Raw genomic sequence first — 18,271 nt, forward strand, 5'->3', positions numbered from 1 at the left:
CTCAATCTAACCAACCAAACTTCTCTTATACAGCCTTTGTTAAGTCTCGTTTCCTAATTCTGTCGGCTATACGAGCTTCTGTGATCAAGAACAGTCACATCTTCTTTTCATGTTCCTCTTCTTCTCCTAAGCTGGACAGGTGTAACGATCCCTGCAAGGAAAGGAATATATATTTTTTTTCCTGTGGAAATAACTCACGCATAACAAGTGTTTTTTAGGTGGGGATCGTCAATTTGACCTCTTAAGCGTCCCGTTGTTGAATATCTAAAATAGACGGTTAATCTTAGCTAAAAGTCATTACGCTTGCCTATCATTTTATTTGGGCTGTCAATTTATTTCTCTATTTTAGGGCAGTTATTATAGCCATTACCCTGCTGCTCACACCAAGTTAGGCCAGATACATATTTGAAGTAGACCATTAGAAAAAAATTCGCGGTCTATGTTAGTCTACTGTTATTTTTGAACCACTGAAGTTCTGGGAATTCTGGGAATTCTTAAGCTGATTTCATGCAGTATCTCAGTAGTTCCTGTATATTGTGCTTACAGAGACTTTTCTTGCTTTTTGGTTTGTTTTGTTGTTGTTGTTGTTGTTGTTGTTTTTTTGTTTTTGTTTTTGTTTTTGTTTTTTTTTTGTTTTTTTATGCATATGACCATGTACACCTACTAGGTTCTGAGTTGTTGAAAGCACAAATAGGTCCGTCTGTGACCCTTTATGAAATTTTGTTTTGCCGGGCTCGGCTTCTGAACACTTTTCGTGCTGATCCTCCATTTTGCTCTCGTCATCTTGCCGACCTTCCTCAAGGCTCACATCAATAGCTCCGCTGTCTTTAACGGCGGCGAAAATAGTGGTATCTTCTGTTTGCCCCGTTTGCAGCTGGTTATCGAGCACGTTTGCACCAGACCCAACCAAACCACTTATTTCTCCTTGCAAATCGTTGAGAGGAAGAAGCAATGCAAGACAACAAGAAAGAGACCAATGGGGATTTTTACGCCATTCCTTGAGATAACCATACAAAAACATTCCGTATTGAACTGTAAAAAAAAAGAGGAAAGAAAGAATTCTCTTTTTAATAAATAAAGAAGCCTCGACTGTGCTTTGTTCTGTTGTAAAGCACGCAGGAAGCGGTAGAGCACGAAAGAAGTGTAGGGGAAAGCACGAGACGTAGTCGAGTGTTTTTCCCTACTTCTTGAGTGCTCTACCGCTTCCTAAGTGCTTTACAACAGAACAGAGCACAGTCGAGGCTTCTTTATTTGTTTTATGATAAAGAATCAAATAATTTCCCCATGCATTCGGCTGAATTTTCAAACCAAATTTTATTTTCCAAACGAGCAAAAGTGGCGTCAGCCGTGCACTGTTCTCTGATAAAGCACGCTAAAATAAGCTAATCACAATCCTTGTTAGAATTGTTCAAATAATTTGATTGGCTAACGAAGCGACAGCTGTCAATCACAAACTGGACTTCAGCTAAGCTTTCAGTTTCGAGTAGCTTGAGCGGCTTTCGAGAGAAGAACGATGCATTCGAAGTTCGCTTTTAAGTTAATTTTTAAATACGGATTTAAAGGCAAGTGAAGCTTTATAGTCCAGAGGAATCCGGCCGTATTGTGGCCCATGAAAACGAGCACTTTTCCAATGGAAATTACGAAACGCGAAGCTCAAAGCTTGTGGATGAAAATGCGAAATGCCGAGTTGAATTTGAAAGGAACTACAGTTATTTACGGCTTGTAGCCGCATGCAGCAAGATTGACCGAACTAGCGTAAAAGTTAGAAAGACTTAACGGCTCCCACTGGTTCTACTCCGAGCGCAGAAGAGAACATCAGAGCAAGTTTTGCACTGACCACTCGTCGGTCTACTTCGCTGAGATGACCGGAGAACGAGCGTTACTACACTGCATGTAAGTGTTGTTTGAGCAAATGAACATTTTTACTACGATTATCAGTTGAGTAAGGCGGGACGAAAGTTTGATCACCAAGTTTTAACGTAAAATCGTGTTGTTGTCACGGGCAACTTACCTCGTTTCCGTTGGTAACAATATCAACAGCCGTTGGTCGCCTGTCGCATCGCCTACAATTTCGCGCGCTTTGCTGTCAATTGACGTCAAAGGCCGACAAGTTGCCAATGGATACGGAGCCAGTTGCTCGTGACAACAACACGATTTTTACGTTAAAACTTGGTGACCAAACTTTCGTCCGCCTTACTCAACTGATAATCGTAGTAACTGTAAATTTACAAAAATAAAGCTTGTCATCATAAACAGAGACAGGTCAATTGTTGTTTTCTGTCTTTGTTTTACTTCTTAGTATAATTTCTGCCTTCGTAACAAATATAATGTCTTTATCGAAGCACTGTTGAGGTTGAGAATTTGTTTATTTCGCTACAGCTGTACATGTTTTGTCGGCGGGAATCTAGCAAAACTTGTTATTTCAGTATAGTTTTAACACTACTATTGCTAACAATGGTCTCTGTGAGCCATATTTACTGCAGAAAAATGGCTCGCTTCCACTGCGTTTGTCTGAGTCACAGGGGATGTTTAATTTGGGTCAAATTTGTCAAAATTCCGAAGCAAAATTTTGGAAGCCAAATTACCGTCATCAACCCGTGCTCTGTTCTCTGATAAAGCACGCTGTTTCAGCCAATCAGAGCGCACGTTATGCGGAAACTGTAATATAAAGAAAGACATATAGGGCACCAAAGTGTATTTAATCAAAGGAGTCCTAATACAATATTTCTTTCTATCCTATCCCCCGCCCATACGAAACAAAATCATTTCACAAAGTTTCCACAGAATCTCCTAATCATGTATTTTGGTATAAATGAAGGGGTAGAAGGTATAGAACGAAAAATGTTACCACCCATGAACAAATATGTTTGAAGTGACAGACGTATAACTTTTGCGCTGATAAAGAAAAAAAACTGCTTCCACTTCAGTTGCATGCAGACAAGGTTGAGTAAGAACTGGCTTCATGTACCCTCCACAACCTGAATTATTTACCAACAGCTAGCAATGCGAACAAAGAAAAATATCTGTTAGTTTGTTGGCCATGGATTTAGCTCATCGCTATTTCAATGCAAATTATTTTGATTACGGGCCACTGCCAAATACTGGTTACGTTTCGAAAGAACATCTCGCAGACGCCTTGTCATGGGCACAGCCACAGGCACAAGCATAGGGTACATTTTTAGCCTTTCATAATCGAACAACTTTTCGATTTGCGAGTGAAAACATTGGGTGGTGCCGTAGGTATATCTTCACAGAAAGTCCAGCTAGTGCCTAATTGGCTATAGATTTAAATACCATGCTTTAAAGAGTAGTTTTTCTCACCAACAAGTAAGCCTATCACCAGAGTGTTTGCTCCAAATACCAAGATCTTAAAGACGACTGCGTCGATGTATGAGTCGACCAAACCAGGTACATTCTCTGAAGGAATTCTACTGACGCTGCCAATAGCGAGGTTTAAAAGGGTAACGGCAAGAGACGTAAACATCATCCTGTTTTCGAATGCGTCTTGCATGGGACGGATCCAAGAGAACAGCATTCCATACATTCCAGCGATGACTAGTGTTAAGCCAATGTAGGATCTGCTCTCTTCTCCCACCAGAATCAGGACAGAAGTAAGGATTACTTTACGAGACATTTCAACTAGTTCCCAATACCACGAACGACGTTTATAGTTTTCGAAAAGAAAACGCAATCCTGTAATTAATGCCACATGACGGTCATGTTCTCGAGGTGTCTGGGTAACGCTGTCCACTAAGTGCAGCCTATGGTTTCTCCAAAGGATAATAAATGAGGCGGTAGGCAGGGCCACGATATAGGCACTAGAGATGTACGCCAGGATAAGAGACTGGTGGTACTTTGGCCCTTGACACTGTATGCTGTAGTCTCCCTTCAGATACTTGAAACACTGTTCTTCGTTGTCGTCTCGGCAAATTTTTCGGCAGGCAAATGGTAGGACAGTAGCTGTCTTAGAACACGTGCTCAGGTAGGCAACGTACAAGAAGAAAAACAAATTTCTGTAGACAAGTTCCTTTGTTTCCGAGAGCCGTCTTGACTTTTCATTCTCGTCTAAGCTTCGGCTCCGTAAGATGATCACTTTGCGAACTTGGTAAACAATGCCACAAAAGCCAATGACTCCAGCATTTATTGCTACCAAGACAAACAGGCTCCCAAATGCATCTATTTGTAATCCACGGTAAAGGCATTGAAAGGGTGCTATCTGAAGCACATTTAGCTGCAGTATTCCTGAGTACTTGGCAATGACCTCCAAGGAATCAGGCCATTTTATGTACGAGAACGTTTCCAGTAAACCGTTTGTGACTTGGTAAAAGCCGATAACGATCTTAAGTTTGGAAAGAAATAGGTCGATTTGATTAAGTCCCTGCACCTTCTTAACTTTTCGTTTGCTCATCCACACCAAAACTACCAGGACTATCAATAAAATGACTGCAACCAAAGACAACTGTCCAGCCATCCATTTCTTGGATGGACACTGTGCACAGTTTTGTAATTGTTTGTAGTATCCCGAGCTGCATACTCCGCAAAGAGGTCCTTCGTACCCGTTTTTACAAGGGGAATCTAAACCACCTTTGCAGGCGTCTTCGAATGGACACTTATAAGGTGTTGGTATAGCATACGGGAATTGCACGCTAAAAGAATCCAGAGCTGGTGAAGACGCTAACATATTTTTAATAAAATTCCTGTAGCGATGTTTATGTGCCTCATTTCGCCATTCCCACCAATAACCAGATTTCAACGTGGCATAGTCATCTTTGCATTCCCATCCACCTTGTCCACATTTGTAGCATTTCTCAAACATGTGTAAGCGATAAAATCCCACCAAGCATTCACAAGCACGGTAACCAGCGAAGAAGTCAGTCTCTGTTCCTGTGGAAGAGTTAAAATGGGTATGTAATATAAGTAGGACATCTCATCCCATATAAGGTTGGTAACAGGTTTACGCTCTTTCGGAATAGTAGGTATTTGAAATACGGTTTAAATGCGCTTTGAGGTTATTCAGTTGGTTGAGTATGACGTCGCGAATCACCAATACTAGCCTCGAAGTATTCATCATTTGAAACGATTACATTTTAAGCATGTTAGCGGGTGCTATAGTCTACGAAAGAGTCCACGAAAGAAGTTGACAACCAATAGTACTCAATGGGGTCTTCGACATGATAGAGGGCTAAGTTATAGACAACTTTATTGGTATCTTGGCATCTTGCAATCGCTGCACATGTCACAGAGCATGTTTTGACGCTGAAACCGTTCACTAATAATCTGAACAATGAATTAGTTATCGACAACTGTTGTTTGTTTTCGTTTTAGAGGGAACTGTTACCGTTTCAATAAGTAATGGTAATAGGACTGAGTGGAGTCCAATTCGATCTGTTTTCATAAGAATAATAACAAAATCACGCACGCACGCACGCACGCTCGTAACATCAACTTTGAATGTGATTGGTTGATTTAAACTACAACTTTGAATGCAATTGGCTTATTGTACTGTCCGATAACAAATTGTCCAATAACAAACTGCCCAATAATAAACTGCCCAATAACAAACTGTTCAATAACAAACTGTCCAATAACAAACCGTCCGATAACAACTTGGCAAGTGAATTAGTGGAAAATAGGAGTTTTTTTTAAACCAATCACAATCGAGGAAATTGTAATTTTTATGATTAATTGTTTAACGGGTTTGCTATGGAACATTCCTTTAACACACTGACTTTTTAGTCTCGCGAGGACCTTAATGTAAAATATCTTTAGAACCATAACCGTCCTCTAATAACGTCTGAAGCCTGAAGTGTGTCTAGCATTTGCGCACTGCCGACTGGAGATTCCGGACCTGCAGAGCCTGATTACGTGATTAAGTGTGCCGCAATGTGCAAATGTCATACAGTGTGCCAGAAAGGGTTTGCACTTGATCTAATGGTGTTTAGAATATTTCAATATCAACAATTAAGATATCACGTTAATACATGTATCCATGGTCTCTCGGCAGCTGTTTTCTTTCAATTATTTCTTAATAAAAAGCCAGTGACACGAGAGCAGCAACGACGGAGCAGGCAAAAAAATAAAATAATTGGGTTTTACTCTGCCCCCTTCACCACTGAATCAATCCGTCGTGGTTTTATTCGCTCTCCTCCTAAACGATCCTAGACTAATCATTATGTGGAAAGATCTATAGAAAATATTCATGCAATGAATGTCAGACTACACTACATACTATTAACTAAGGAAAGAACTGAAGCAGCGAAAGACGGAAAACAACATTTTGGCTTTATTTGGACATAAAATACAAGTTGAATTTTGTATTATATCTGGGAAATGAAAAAAAATGTTTAATCAATTTCGTCAAAAGCAAATGGCCTAGGTACTGCTGGGTCAAGAAATGTGTCGATTACAGTTTGGTTGTTGTACGAGCACAGCCGGTATTTACATATCTCCTCGCTCAACCGTTTATGACCTGGCTTTTCAATAACCTCGTATTCGGCTGAAAAAGAAGTACAGTGAAACCTCGATTTAACGAAGTGCCAAGGGACTGGGCAAATTGGTTCATTGTATCGAAAAACCTCGATGTACCTAATTTGCGGGAAAACAATTTAAAAGACGTTCGTTGCATCGAGGTATAATTAATAATTGTCCTTTTTTAATAGTGTTACGTTCCTCTTCACAGTATTTCAGGATCTAAACGATTACTGTAAATCACATTTGCGCTTTAATGTCCATTTGAAGCTACAGTACACTGTTAAGATCTGTGCATGGCTAAGGCACTCGAATACTAAACAGGTCTTTAATTTTAACAATTAATCGTTACTGACTTGTCAAATATCACAACGAACAGGTTAATGAACAGCGTAACAACTGATCATGAAAACTTGAACAACAGAAAAATACTTTACTTTAGGCTACTGCAATTACTTATCAAGACGCTCAATCATGAAATTCGTCGAATGAAGATTGCCTCATGATTTGTCATTCGTTAAAATGCGTCCTTCATTTTACGAGAGGGAGCACAGAAACTCCCTTTCTTTTGCCCCTGCCTTCTCAAATGTCATAATGCACGAACAGCGTAACACAACTTACCGGTAAACAACAGAAAACCGCTGTAATGTTCTGCTAGAACTGTTAATCAAGGCGCTTAATTAAAAATATATATATATTTCAATGAGGAATGCCTCTGTATTTTTGTGTCAAGTGTTGAAATATCGTCGTTACACCGGTATATATTATACGTTTGGGCTTCTAGATTGTTTTCGTTATAACTAAGATTTCGTTATATCGAGGTTGTGTTCCATACATTTTACTGCAACTTTGGCCAGGCTGTAGAATATCGTTCGTTATACGGAGAAATTCGTTACATAGATGTCCGTTGTATACTCCTTTGTCCTTTTTATCTGTCGTATGGAAGGACGAATGGTTCGACTCACCTCACTTTTCATGATACGTCACGGAAGCGTGACAATTTGCACGATAAGGCGCGATCGATGGGCAGCATTTCGCTGCAGAGCAAATGAAATCGGACGGCCAGCATTAACGCTATGTTGAAGTAAAGCAAGAAATATTAACTTGAAGAATAAATAACCCTCGAGCTGAGATAATAGTTTTCAAATCTCTCTGCGAAAGCGTGATTGTGCACATTATTACGTTATACCTAGTGGACAAGACTTGCAATCTTGTGGTTCAGTTCCAGGTGCTTCATCATATGCAACAAAGGAACCATTTGGACATTTCTTGCAGGTTTCGGCTACGTAACTTACATCGTCAGAGTAAAATCCCCCTAATTATGGAAAAAGAGACGAACGCATGTCAGCTCAAGTTCAAGAAAAGAGAACAACAACAGCTGTAGATAGATGGTTCAAAATCTCCAATGTAGTTTTACACTTCAAAATTATTTGCTTAGAGAATATCGCTCCATCCTTTTCACAGGTGCACTTTCTCGGGGATGCATTAAATTCAAAAGAATTAATTCTGTTGTAACGTGATTTGCTAAAGAGCACGATTAACTCTTCAGTCGACTGAACTTTAGATCATCTAATGGTTAGATGGCTCTTGACACTGAAAGAGAGAACGAACGAGTATTACTTGTCAAAGTCGACCTGTGGTAAGCTGTTTTGGCTAAACTTCTTATTTGAATGGAACTCTTTGGCCAAGTTTTTCATTTGCTGAAAACTCAGGTGCAATTTGTTTGGTTTTTTGACTTCATCTTCCTACACTAATGCCAACACGATGACTTGACGACCGATTAAATGTGAAGACCTCCGTCGTTAACAATAAGTAGAAGAGATTATCCCCAGAAACCGAGAGTTAGTCAGCCATAATCTCCTTGCTCCTGTGGGCGTGATTTCCAACAAGCATTGGAATGTAAAAAACAACATAGACGATTCGAACAGCAGGCGCCAACTGCCTGCGTCCTAAGAGTGACAATATTTTTTTCGTTTGGTCCAAGCTTGATTAGCTTTGCAAGGAAAACAGTAGCTGATACACCCTCTTCTTTTATTGGAATAAAAAACTCTGCATTTCATTGGTTTTGATATTTACTTTTCTTGATGATGTTCTATCAAATAATTAATTTTGATTTCTTTTTCCTGCAAACGTAACCCCACGAAGGTTTGACATAATCTTTTAATAAAACATAAAAATGATAAGCAAACCACTTTAATAAACGTTTTAGCATAGTTTAACTTTACTTTTAGGTAAAGCGCTCGCAATGACATTTTAATTGTAACGTAACTGATGAGGTTAATTTCCTCCGAGGAGGGAGGGGGGGGGGGGGTTGGGTACTGCCAGAGAAATTGGATGGGGAAATGCGGCCCGCTTGCCAAGACCCGTCCCTTTTTTATGACCAAAGTCTGTGATTTTCCCTACCCTATTTATTACCTGACAAAAAATTTTATACCTTATTTATGACCGTCGCCGCTGGCACAGTTGCCCTGAACATAATTTATTAAGGGCTTTTGTTGATGGCCTTATCGATAATGATGAAAAAGTAGGTTCTTGTAACAAACATAGCAAGTTCAAGACTAGAGTGCAAAAACTACTAGTATAACTTATTTATGGCCAAAATTGCCAAAATCGAAACCCTAATTATGACCAAAACCGCTGAAAACCCATACCCTTTGGGGCCGTAGATACCTATGTTGTCTGTATAAGGGAGTACCCACCTCGGGGGGGGGGGGGGGGAGGGGGGGAGGAGGGGGGTGAACAAGATTACCAATGGAATATTCAGATTCAGTCGAACCCCCATCAACCGACCACCCGCGGCAAAATGGACGTTGACCGGTTAATAAGTGTTGGCCTCTTAATAGAGGTTGGCGTGCCTTGAATAGTTTTCACCATCGGGATAATTTCTTAGTAAACACTGCGCCCTTTCAAGTCAGTAATGAAAAACCTGTGTTTGAATGTTTTTATCACTCGTCACTTTCTATTTCGGACTCTTATCTACCATCGCCTTTTCCAAAACAAGCTAAAACAAAGTTACGTATATTAAATTTTGGGTGTCCATTTAAATAGGGATAAAGACAATACACTTTGACTTTGTTAACTGGTCGCTTAATAAAAGATGGCCGCTTAATAGGTGGCCACGACGACTGCATCTCTTGTCATGTCATAGCTAGTGTTAGCTTCCAAGGCAACACTCTAGTCAACTCAGCATAAGCAAGAGCCAAGTCTGATCTATAATACTGAAATAGTTTTAAAATACAGTCAAGTAGAGGGCGACGGCATACAAAGCTGATTGGTTGTAACCCGGAGGTACTCCCTGTCGTGTCTTTTGTATGTGTGTCGAGCGTAAATATTTAAAGAACGCCTGCTAGCACGTAAATTCGAATAATTGCCAAGTCAAGTGAACATTAATCGAATAGAAAATCAATAGAATTTGCCTGCATGCAACAAGTTTCGCGTGCACGTGATATTTTTCTTTTAATGAATTCTTTCAACTTTACTGTTCTGAGAGTTAGCATGAAAGTTAATTCGCGAAGTTCGCGAAGAAAGTTTCGTAAGAAAGTTCAGAGAATTTCGAAGCGAACGTAGATTGAGACGTGATGCGTAGAAATGCATATTAAGGTTTAGAGAACTGTATGACGCTGTGAACTCTGAGGCAAAGGTCAAGATTAAAACGTGGAGTTTTCACTCCCTTATATGGGCTATATAGGTATGTGCGGCCCCAAAGGGTAGGGTTTTTCAGCCGTTTTGTTCATAAATTGAGTATCGATTTCGGCCATTTTGGTTATAAATTGGGTATGGTTTTAGCACTCTAGTCTTGAATTGGGTATGTTTCTTAGAAGAAGCTACGTTTTCATCATCATCAATAAGACCGTCAACAAAAGCCCCTCATAATTCATGTTTAGGGCAACTGTGTCAGCCGCAACGGTCATAAATAGGCCATCGAATTTTTGGTCAGGTCTTAAATAGGGTAGCAAAAAACGCAGATTTTGGTCATAAATAGGGTAAAGTTTGGGAAGTGGGCCGAACACCCCCAGCCAAATTTTCTGGAAGTACTCCAGTAAGGCAACTGTGTATAAGGGTGTCTTAAGGTACTGTTATTATTTTGATGCTTATCTTGTATTACCTGGAGGGCATTGTATACATCCTTGAACACCTCTAGAAGATGAATTGGAGTACGTTCCCGGAGGACATGGTAGAAATTTTATGTCAGAAGAGTGATTGTAAGGTACTTGTTTGAATCCTGTGCCCAAAATGCCGTGCTTGAAGCTTTCGCCTACGTACCATTCGAATGACGGATCAAAAAAGATAGCTCCATCTTCGGAATCGAATGGATTTCTAGAAGAGAAATTTTTCATTTTGCAATGGGAATAAAAATAACCATTATTAGCTGTAGTTACTCTAATTTGGAGGAATGTTAGAAGGAAAACATACTTTTAGCAACGAAGTAATTTCCAGGCCATTTACAAGCCTGCTTAAGACAACATTAAAATACCCGATATAAGTCTTAGAGTTATATAACTTTGTGATGGGTTTTAGTGAGCCTACATCTTACTGGTGGAGCCTACATCCGACAGTAGAGTTATAAGCTTGCGACATAAAGACATCTTTAGATATAAGCTGGCAAAAAGCAGCTAGAAGGCTCTGATGAGCAGTTTACGTTACGAAACCACTCTAATCAAACCTTTTCAACCTGTGCTGTGCCAGTTCGCAGGACTGAAAGGGAGCCGATACGCTATATACCATAATGGAATCAAAGCTGTCTTTAAGATTCAATGTTTTGACCATCAGTATCTCAGAACGCAGCAATATATAGCCTTTTTGATCCCTTCGAAGATCTTCGAGCAATCAGTGCTGTTAGAGCATTGTATAAGGCCAAGAGATGTGACACTTTGTCCATATGGAAAAAGGAAGAATTGGTAGAATCCGACCTCAACGGTTTCCATCGGACAGTGAGAAAAGCAGCCAAGATGATCCACCGGGGGATTCAGATGAAGGAAGAAAGAAGAATGGATGCAGCAGTGGACATGGGACAAGATAAAAGAAAGAAAACAGATGGAAAATGTAAACCCAAAGAAAGCAGAGAGAGTGAACGACCCCTAAAATAAGTGGAAAGGATGGCCAAGAGAGAGGGACAAGAAAGGCTACATCAAAAACCTGGCTGAAAAAGCAGAAGAGGCTGCAGCACGGCAAGACATGAAGATGATCGCAAAAACGCTTACGGATGACGGAACAGAATATTAAATCCAGACGCCCTAAACCACTTGGCCACGCCGACTCCCAGTGGCCCCTGTTAGTGGGTCCCGGCACTAAACAAAGGACTCGCCCTCGAAATCCTGGTTTCATGGGAGAGAATGACACTTATTTGGTATAGATTTTTTGTATGAAGCTACTAACATGTATATCCTGCTGAAAAAGTGAGCGCTGGAATATTCCAGAGATCTAAGCGTTCGATTTCCAATTAACCTAAAAATAATGAAAAAATAAAAAAAACAATCAAATACATTAAAAGGAAGAATTCAAGGTACAGTTTGAATCAATCTTTTCGCAGTTAGCGTTGTACTTGTGTCTGATCACAGGTGTGGTATTAGCCGTGGTTTGAATTCACTTGCCCTGTTTACCTAGTTCATTACAAGGTTCCTTTGGGGAACGTGGGTATTTCACGTAGTGTTACTCCAGGAAAGTTTACCGAGGTAAACTGAACAGTATAGGCCAGTTTTTTTGTTTTGTTTTTGTTTTATTATTATTTTATTTTATTCCTTTTATTGCCAGGGTTTTGCCTGCTGTAATAAGAGTTGTACGTACCTGGGGAATTCAAAGACGTAAATTTTCGGCTAAGTAGATCTCATATGGGAGTTTGATATACAAAAGTAAGCAGGAGACATTGGTGCTTTGCGACCTTGTCATTGTATCTTCTCTCATGATGAAATAATTCAAAATGCATAAGAAGATGGCAACACCGTTTCCAAAGGATGAGCTGTCAGCTCATATTCTTTTAAGTGTCACAGTTTAAATGATTTGAGAGAATGTCCACGAGTCAATTACAAATTACAATTTGTGGCACAGCTGGGTTATCGACCAAGCGTGAGGTCAAGATTGTGGGATATCGGCCACGTTCTATTTGTGTGCATGCTGTGGGTCAACAGATAATCGATGTAATTGTCTACTGTCCACAAGTACGACTTCTCATTGGTAGTTGGGCAAATTAGACGTCCTCGTAACGAACCAAGGGTATTGCTACGGGCTCCTCATTATTGTTCTCAGTCAGCCCTGACCACATACATTTATCGAGATAAATTGCGCGCACTCACTAACCATAAAGTAATCTTTATTTACATAGTGAGGGAGCAAAGCAGAAACATTCACTGATGCGAAATGGTTTCTGTTGCAAAGCTCATTTATCCGAAAGATGCACTAACTACCACTCTGTTCAATGTAAATTGAAACCCTCGGTGGCTCTGCCTGGGAAAAATTTTATTAGAGAAATCATGATACCCTAGAGTGGAGAGTCAAATTAGAGATCCTTCTTATTACCCTCTAACCCGCGACCTGCTTAAGCTCAATCTCGTTCCCAGAGCCCACGTGTCTTTTGGTTGGCGCTGACCAAAAGACACGCGGGCTCTGGGAACGAGATTGCCGTGTGGTAAACCAAGGCACGCATGCGCCGTGAAACCGGAACTCCTAAAATCTTGGAGTCTGGAAATTGATTATTCCAGAGCTCCGTGTCTTGGCGCTGACCCAAAGACACGTGGGCTCTGGGAACGAGATTGGCTTGAGCTAAACATTACAAAAAAACAAAGAGAGGATATGTGTAGCTTGGGATACAAAGGTGGAAATGTTAATTTATGTGTTTATGGGTGACCTATGCGTCCATGTTCATAAAAACTATATACGTTACAGGATTGAATTTAGAACTTTACTGCTCGGTCTACTAAGCGACTCAAAGGAGAATCGTTTCAACTTCGTTCGTAGCATGAATCTGTAATAAGAAGAAAAGTAATTAAAGTATTACACGAATATCAAAAGGCTTTTTAAACCAACGCGTGATACTCAATTGGTTTAATTGCTTCTGTCCAAACACTGGAAGACGATTTTTTTAAAATTTATTTTTTCGACTGTATTTCCATTTTTTTTTGCCTCCCTGATTAAAACGAGCTCCCAAAGAATGCGGAGGCATGGTCGCGCATTGGGTTGGTGTAATCTCGAACACTCCATCTCATAAGCGAGTTGGCTGTTAGTTTAGTCAACGCAATCTCTCTAAAATTCTATATTCACGATTATCCCATGAATGGACCGTTTTCGATATATTAAAATTCAGCTTGGCATTGAGGCTTGCAGGACACAAACAACGGAAATTGAATGACCATGTTATTCATTTCTTTTGTTTGTTTCCTCTGAGCCTCACTATCAAGCTGGATTTTAATATGTTACCCCATTTAGAGGTAATGGCATTTTCTTGTAGTATCGTTTTTCACAGTGTTCTTCTTACCCTGGCCTTCTTCTATGGTGTTTGCTGTTATTAGAAAGCCTACACGCAGCCTATAAATTTCTGCCTTAATTTAGCCAGACACGTTCGTGTTCCATTTAGGCCGTCAGTTGTACCTATTCCGTCTGCTGGTAAAACAGCGGTACAGTCTGCCAATTAAACTGGCGACACAATGTCAAATCCCAAGGAGCCATCAGCAGACTTGTGACGTTATAAGTAAAACTTACATGTCAATCGTTGTATGTAGAATTCTGATTGCATTTGGTTCCATTGCTGTTATAGGATTATCGGAAATCATCCTTGGTATGTAGGACAAAAGTAATATCATCAGCACAAGAAGCAACAGAAAGACGACCCCAATCTGTCAGCCAAATGTTGATAAGGATCGAGCTATTCGACAAGATTACTTCCGCACTTACAGGGTGGCACGAAATTTCTTGCGGGCTCTAACTTTTGCAATTTGCGAGTTTTCACACGATCCGTAAAAAAAAAGTTCCAGAAAAAAGTTCTCCCAAAAATGTTTTCCCAAAAACTGTATTCCACATGCAAAATTATACATACAAACATCACATGTACAATTTCGTTGATGCCATTTATTTTAAATGCGTTTAAATTCAAAACGCCTCTTCCATTAAGAAAGAAAACGATGAAATTGCCCTTGGTACACTACAGGTGTAGCTGCTAAAATGTTTACAGAAGAGGATCACCTGAAGGAACTATCGACAGCACTAACGCAAGATGTAGTTGTGATTAAGAGACACTGATTACAGTGCTTTACATCTCTGCCTCATGACTTCCTGAAAACGGAAATAATTAATACCCAGAAGAAACAGTCTTCAACAATTGCAAAAATTAGTTCCCGCAAAATATAAAAAAATTGCCGATCTGCAAAATTAAGTTCCCGCAAAAAATCCGTGTCACACTTCTTGTTCGCTCGAGGACTCTCATTACTATGAACCGCGTGCAGTCAAATTGTGTCTGCTATCACTCAACTAAACTTCAGGCGACAGTGCGAAAACTATCGATGGACACATACGTTTGGTATTTTTGTGCAGCTTGACTGCACTACTCAAATCGAAGAACTTACAGATATCTCAGTTGGCTAAATTTGGTAAAAGTGCCGCTTGATATCACAGTCAGCCTGTTATTATGCAGAAATCTAACAATAATGTGATAGAAGAAGTGTTTTAATCCATGTAGTATTAAGTAAATGAGTGCATAAGTAATTGAGTAACTCAGTCACTTGAAATAAATGAGTCTGTTTTTCAGTCCGTCAGCCAATCAGCCCATCAGCCCGTCAGCCGGCAAGTCCACCAGCCTGCCAGTCCGCCAGTCCGACAGTCAGTCAATCCGTCCGTCCGTCCGTCCGCCCGTCAGTCCGTCCGTCAGTCCGTCCGTCCGTCCGTCAGTCCGTCCGTCAGTCCGTCCGTCAGTCCGTCCGTCAGTCCGTCCGTCAGTCCGTCCGTCCGTCAGTCCGTCCGTCCGTCCGTCAGTTCGTCCGTCAGTCCGTCAGTCAGTCCGTCCGTCCGTCAGTCAGTCAGTCAGTCCGTCCGTCAGTCCGTCAGTCCGTCCGTCCGTCAGTCCGTCAGTCAGTCCGTCCGTCAGTCCGTCCGTCCGTCCGTCAGTCCGTCCGTCAGTCCGTCCGTCAGTCCGTCCGTCCGTCAGTCCGTCAGTCCGTCCGTCCGTCCGTCCGTCCGTCCGTCAGTCCGTCAGTCCGTCAAGAAGAAAGATAAAAAGGTAAGAAGGTAAGAAGGCAGTTAGGTAAATGGGCAGCTAGATGGCTTTCTAAGGCAGGTTACTAAGTGAAAAAAGAACATAAAACAACAACAAACAGGAAAACTATGGCAGGATGGCCCATTTAGCTAAACCCATAGCTATAGGGCCCACTAATCTGCCAATGGACACAAAACAAATTAAAGCAAACAAAACCAAGAGTCTCTTGACAAAACATAAAGTATAACACGAGGAAAAGAAAACTAGCTGAAATTCGAAATAAAACATTGAAATTTCGACATTTTAAAATTTAAATCTGTTAGTAATCAGCTGTTGGCTAATGACCCAGCCGGTAGCCAAAAACGTGTTTTTAAGAACTTACAGGTGTCGTAACGAGGTCAAAGAAGCGAATACATCCTTTGGCAGAGATTGGATTTTGTTGAAGGAAAGATCTCTGCGGAGCAAAACGTTCATATAAGTAATTGGCGCATTTATGGACCGAGACGGAATCGAGGTCCATAAATAGATAGAGAAAGAACACGGTTTTCTCGCGGGACACAGCAGGTAATCCCGCGCGGGCAAGAAAGCGCCATCTTGACCACTTGGGTAGTCAATCACAGCACAGGGTTTGGTTCGTCTTGCCCACTCATGGAAATAGCCGTATAACAAATGTTCTTTTAGCTAGATTCGTTGACCGTTAAAAAAAAATAATAATAATGTTTGGGGATTGCAAAACAACAGTAATAGCTACTAAGTTACTACATCAAACGTACAAAATACGCAAAATCCGAAGAGCGGAAAATACATCCACGGATAAGTTCTGAATATTGTTGGAATGCACAAGTCTGCCAAAATAGAAAAAAACAAATAAATAAAAATAAAATAATAATAATAATAATAATAATAATAATAACAATATTTAGCATATAAAGAAGCCTCGAGTGTGCTCTGTTCTGACCACGAAAGAAGTGTAGGGGGTAACGCGAGACTACGTAGTGGAGTGTTTCTTCACTTCTTGAGTGCTCTCCCGCTTCCCAAGTGCTTTACAACAGAACAGAGCACAGTTGACGCTTCTTTATTAGTTTTATAAAGAACCCATTAATTTTCATTCAGCTAATATTTTCAATCAAATTTTATTTTCCAAACGACGAAAAGCGACGTCAGCGTGAATATGTTCTCTGATAAAGCACGCTAAAATAAGCCAATCACAATCCTTGTTAGATTTTCTCATATAATTTGATTGGCTAACGAGACAACGGCTGTCAATCACAACCTGGTCTTCCGCTAGACTCTTCGAGTGGCTTTGGAGAAAAGTACGATCACTTGAAAGTTCGCTTTTTAGTTTCATTTTAACTGAAGGATGTCAAAATTTATTGTCCAGAGGAATCCGGCAGCATTATGGCTCATGAACACGTGCCCTTTTCTATTGAAAATTACGAGAAAAGGAGCTCAAAGCTTGCGGATGAAAATGCGAAATGCTGAGATGTATTTGAAAGGAGCTACAGTTATTTACGTTTTGCAGCAAGATTCCCAAACTAGTGTCAAAGTTAGAAAGACTAAACTGCTCACGCTGGTTCTACTCTGATTACAGGAGAGAATATCACAGCAAGCTTTCAACTGATCACTCGTCGGGTGAACGTTGTAAATATTGAGTTTCACTTCGCTGAGATCACCGGAGATCGCTCGTTAGCGAACGAACGTTACTACATTCCATGTAAGTGTTGTTTGAGGATTTTTACAAAAATAAAGCTTCTCATCATAAACACAGACAGCGTGCGTGGTGTTTTTTGTCGTTTTACTTCTAATGTATAATTGTTTCTTTCATAACAAAGATAATGTCTTTTATCGAAGCATTTGCTAGGTTGAGAATTTATTTATTTTGCTATGTGATTAAGCTTACCGTTTTGTCGGACTCTAGCAAAACTTCTTTTTTTAGTACAGTTTCAACACTTCTGTTGCTCTGTGATTAACAATGGCCTGAAGGTAGCTATGTTTACCGCAGACAAATAGCTCGTTTCCATTGCGTTTGCCTGAGTGACAGGAAACGTTTGATATGGGTCAAATTTGTCAAAATTCCGAAGCAAAATTTGAAATTCAGCTTAACGTGCATCTGCTCTCTGATAAAGCACTCTGTTTCAGTCAATCAGAGCGCGCGTTATATGGAATTTTGTTGAATAGTATCCTTTAAACAGAACGGCAGGTAGAAAGTATAAAGCTGTCATAAGTAAACCTTGCCGTTTAAAAAAAGCAAACCAGAATAAGCTGTGTTACAGTGGCCCAGCTGGACCTGGGTGCGACTTTATTAGCCATGAAATTAGTATGCATCTGGTACATGTAGTATTCAACCGTCTTTGCTATTAACGACCCTTCTAACAATGGGACACTCAATAAACCTAAATTGCTTTTGGCTTTTATTTTCAACTAACTTTTGAGGATCCCAGGGCCTGCCTAGGATATAATAAATAAATAAATAAATAAATAAATAAATAAATAAATAAATAAATATATAAACACGTTAGGACAGCTTTCAATTGAGTGTCCTAAAACCAAAACAAATGTAATCAACTTAGCCAATCACAAAAGACAGATAATTCAATAAACCAATCAAGTAAATACATATAACTG

At 40.2% G+C, this 18,271-nt stretch overlaps 1 protein-coding gene across 2 annotated transcripts; it reads right to left on the reverse strand.

Moving 5' to 3' along the window:
* Positions 1–94: 94 nt before the first annotated feature.
* Positions 95–13,420, reverse strand: LOC145482593 (uncharacterized). 2 transcript variants are annotated; one of them, XM_081461196.1, is made up of 7 exons: positions 13,346–13,420; positions 11,845–11,913; positions 10,574–10,785; positions 7,658–7,783; positions 3,322–4,884; positions 665–1,032; positions 95–151 (listed from the first exon to the last, which is right to left on the reverse strand). In XM_081461196.1, the coding sequence occupies exons 5-7, from the start codon at positions 4,814–4,816 to the stop codon at positions 95–97; spliced, it is 1,920 nt and encodes a 639-aa protein (XP_081317322.1). In that variant the 5' UTR covers positions 4,817–4,884; positions 7,658–7,783; positions 10,574–10,785; positions 11,845–11,913; positions 13,346–13,420. The 2 variants fall into 2 exon arrangements, with proteins under 2 accessions (XP_081317322.1, XP_081317321.1); XM_081461195.1 differs by lacking the exons at positions 95–151; positions 665–1,032; positions 11,845–11,913; positions 13,346–13,420 and having other exon boundaries at positions 3,179–4,884; positions 10,574–10,888.
* Positions 13,421–18,271: the final 4,851 nt, after the last annotated feature.

Source organism: Orbicella franksi, chromosome 3 (genome assembly GCF_964199315.1).
Source record: "Orbicella franksi chromosome 3, jaOrbFran1.1, whole genome shotgun sequence".
NCBI lineage: Eukaryota > Metazoa > Cnidaria > Anthozoa > Scleractinia > Merulinidae > Orbicella > Orbicella franksi.